Consider the following 2,500-nt stretch of genomic DNA (forward strand, 5'->3'; position numbering starts at 1 on the left):
TTGTATTTTTAATAACATAAATGCAGCATTGGTGAGCAGAAGAGACTTCAGTAAAAACATTAAAAAAATCTTGCTGTTCTCAAACTTTTGACCGGTAGTGTGTTTGTATATTAATCCTGGTGGGATTGAGCTATGAGGAAGTGCAAGTTTACTAATACTTTGTTCATTTTGAATAAATTAATTTGCTAATTAGTAATTTTGTGATTCTGCATTTCCTTTTGTACATTTTTTTTATTGCGCGATATAGGTCTTAATTCATAATGGTCTTGAAAAGGTCTTAAAGGTCCCATGGCATGGCATTTTTCTATTATTTTATAATGTTTCCTGAGGTGTACTTATATTGTTAGTATGACTTTTACATCATAAAATGTCATAATTTAGAAATAAAAGGCTTTTTTTCTATACTGCTGTTTGCCCTGTGGCTGAATGCCCTGCTTCAAGAGGCGTGTCTGCTGTGAGACTTCAGCAAAAACGCCCACTGTTGTGATTGGCTGACATCTTTGCATTTTAAATGAGCGGAGGGGGCGTGGTTTAACGAGGTCTACGAGGCAGGAGCTGCTGCCAGAGAGACGGATGGACCTGAGTTCACTTCTCATCAGTTCTCTCAGCATGTCTGAACTGTTGTAGTTACAGCATATACTTCAGGTTATTAGTTTATTTCTAGTCGGAGGGGCTGTCACTCATGTCAGAAAGTTAGAAACTTTAGTAAATTATGGATCAGCGCTGACTGGAGATGCAAAACGTTTAGAACGATTCAGTCCGATTTGGTGAACTGATTCGGTTCACTAAAAAGAACCGATTCAAAAGAATGATTCGTTCGCGAACCGGACATCACTAATGTACCAGAGACTGAGCTCAGCGATTGCTAACAAAGTTATTTATAGTAACTAGTGAGTTATGAGAGCGCTGTCAGTCAGCGCTGTGAGTTTATTGTGTTTGTATCTGAGAGTTCTGAATAAACACGAGTCCCAGTCACACCGAGTCCGTCTTCATCATTATTACCAACTTTGTAACACATGCAAAGTACCATTACAGCTGTCGAGATGAACGAGTTAAAAGTAAGTGTTGATAATAGCATTATTTTTAAAATAAAATAAAAGCGTCAGTGACGCGCGTTGAGTACACAGCGCAAACAAAGACACAACAGCAGTAATCGAATGTAATCCAGTTTATTGTGGGGCTAGGCTGGCTAGCCCGGATATGCTCACGCTTACCCCCCTTCTGCTTAATCTCACCCGCGTTTGGTGCCTCCGCTGTGGGCCAGATGCAGTACTGGGGGTCGGGGATGTTGAAGGCCACCGGCCAGTGCAGCCAGAGCTTCGGCGTGTGTGAGGTTTATCTCTAAAGATGTGACTCTGCCGATGTTGAGCAGAAACTGTATGCACGTTTTAGAACCGATAGACGCGATGAGGACGTACAAAAACACTGACTCACAAGATAGAAAACACGTTCTGTCTGGAGAGAGAGAGCTGCGTGTGCACGAATAATAAATAATTAGCTACAGGTACAGGTAATAAAAAACAGCTACAGAAGGAACTGAAAAAAGACTTCTGTTTTCATTTGTACATCCAAACACTGAGAAACTGCCAGCGTTCACTCGTTCACAAGCAATGATCTCTTGAGCGTTTGCATGGGCGTGGCAGATTCTCTGGGCGGAGGAAAGGGAGGAAACCGTTCCTGCTTGGACGTCAAACCAGGAGACTTCAGGATTGGCTCGTCTGGCTTGTCATTTTCTCAAAGGCAGAGAAAGACAGCCACAACTCGGTTTTACACCGATCAACATTTCTATCCACTTGGGGACAATATTCAGGCTAGGGGAACTCATATTAATGTTGAAAAACCTCATAAAATGAAAATTTAATGCCATGGGACCTTTAAAAAGTCTTAAATTTGACTTGGTGAAACCTGCAGATAACCTGACACACACACACACACACTACCACACACACACACACACACTACCACACACACACACTACCACACACAAATCCAGTGTTGAACGCGGCTGTAAAGCGAGATCCTTACCAACTTTAAAGTTGGTGGTTTCGAGCGTTGGGCAGGTGAAGAGCCGAGGAAACACCATATATATGGGGATGGAGAGACCGTGACAGACGTCGCCCTCAGCAATCTGGATGTTCTGGATCTCTGTGGCGTCTCTAGCGTATCCCTCAGCACAGCCTGAACACACACACACACACACACACACACACACACACACACACGTAACACTGAATACAGTGATGTAACACTATCAGCACAGCCTGAACACACACACACACACACACACACAAGTAACACTGAATACAGTGATGTAACACTATCAGCACAGCCTGAACACAGGGATGTAACACTATCAGCACAACCTGAACACAGTGATGTAACACTATCAGCACAGCCTGAACACAGTGATGTAACACTATCAGCACAACCTGAACACAGTGATGTAACACTATCAGCACAACCTGAACACAGTGATGTAACACTATCAGCACAGCCTGAA

General features: G+C 42.9%; 1 protein-coding gene across 2 annotated transcripts in view; it reads right to left on the reverse strand.

Moving 5' to 3' along the window:
* The window catches only part of vps26c (VPS26 endosomal protein sorting factor C), a 12,080-nt gene that overhangs the window by 4,871 nt on the left and 4,709 nt on the right, over positions 1 to 2,500 (reverse strand). For both annotated transcript variants that reach the window (XM_079803845.1, XM_079803844.1), the window contains one exon: positions 2,026 to 2,178. In XM_079803845.1, coding sequence (XP_079659971.1) covers positions 2,026 to 2,178 — 153 coding nt within the window. The remainder of the gene's footprint in view (positions 1 to 2,025; positions 2,179 to 2,500) is intronic.

This window comes from Gobio gobio (genome assembly GCF_949357685.1).
Source record: "Gobio gobio genome assembly, chromosome: 22".
NCBI lineage: Eukaryota > Metazoa > Chordata > Actinopteri > Cypriniformes > Gobionidae > Gobio > Gobio gobio.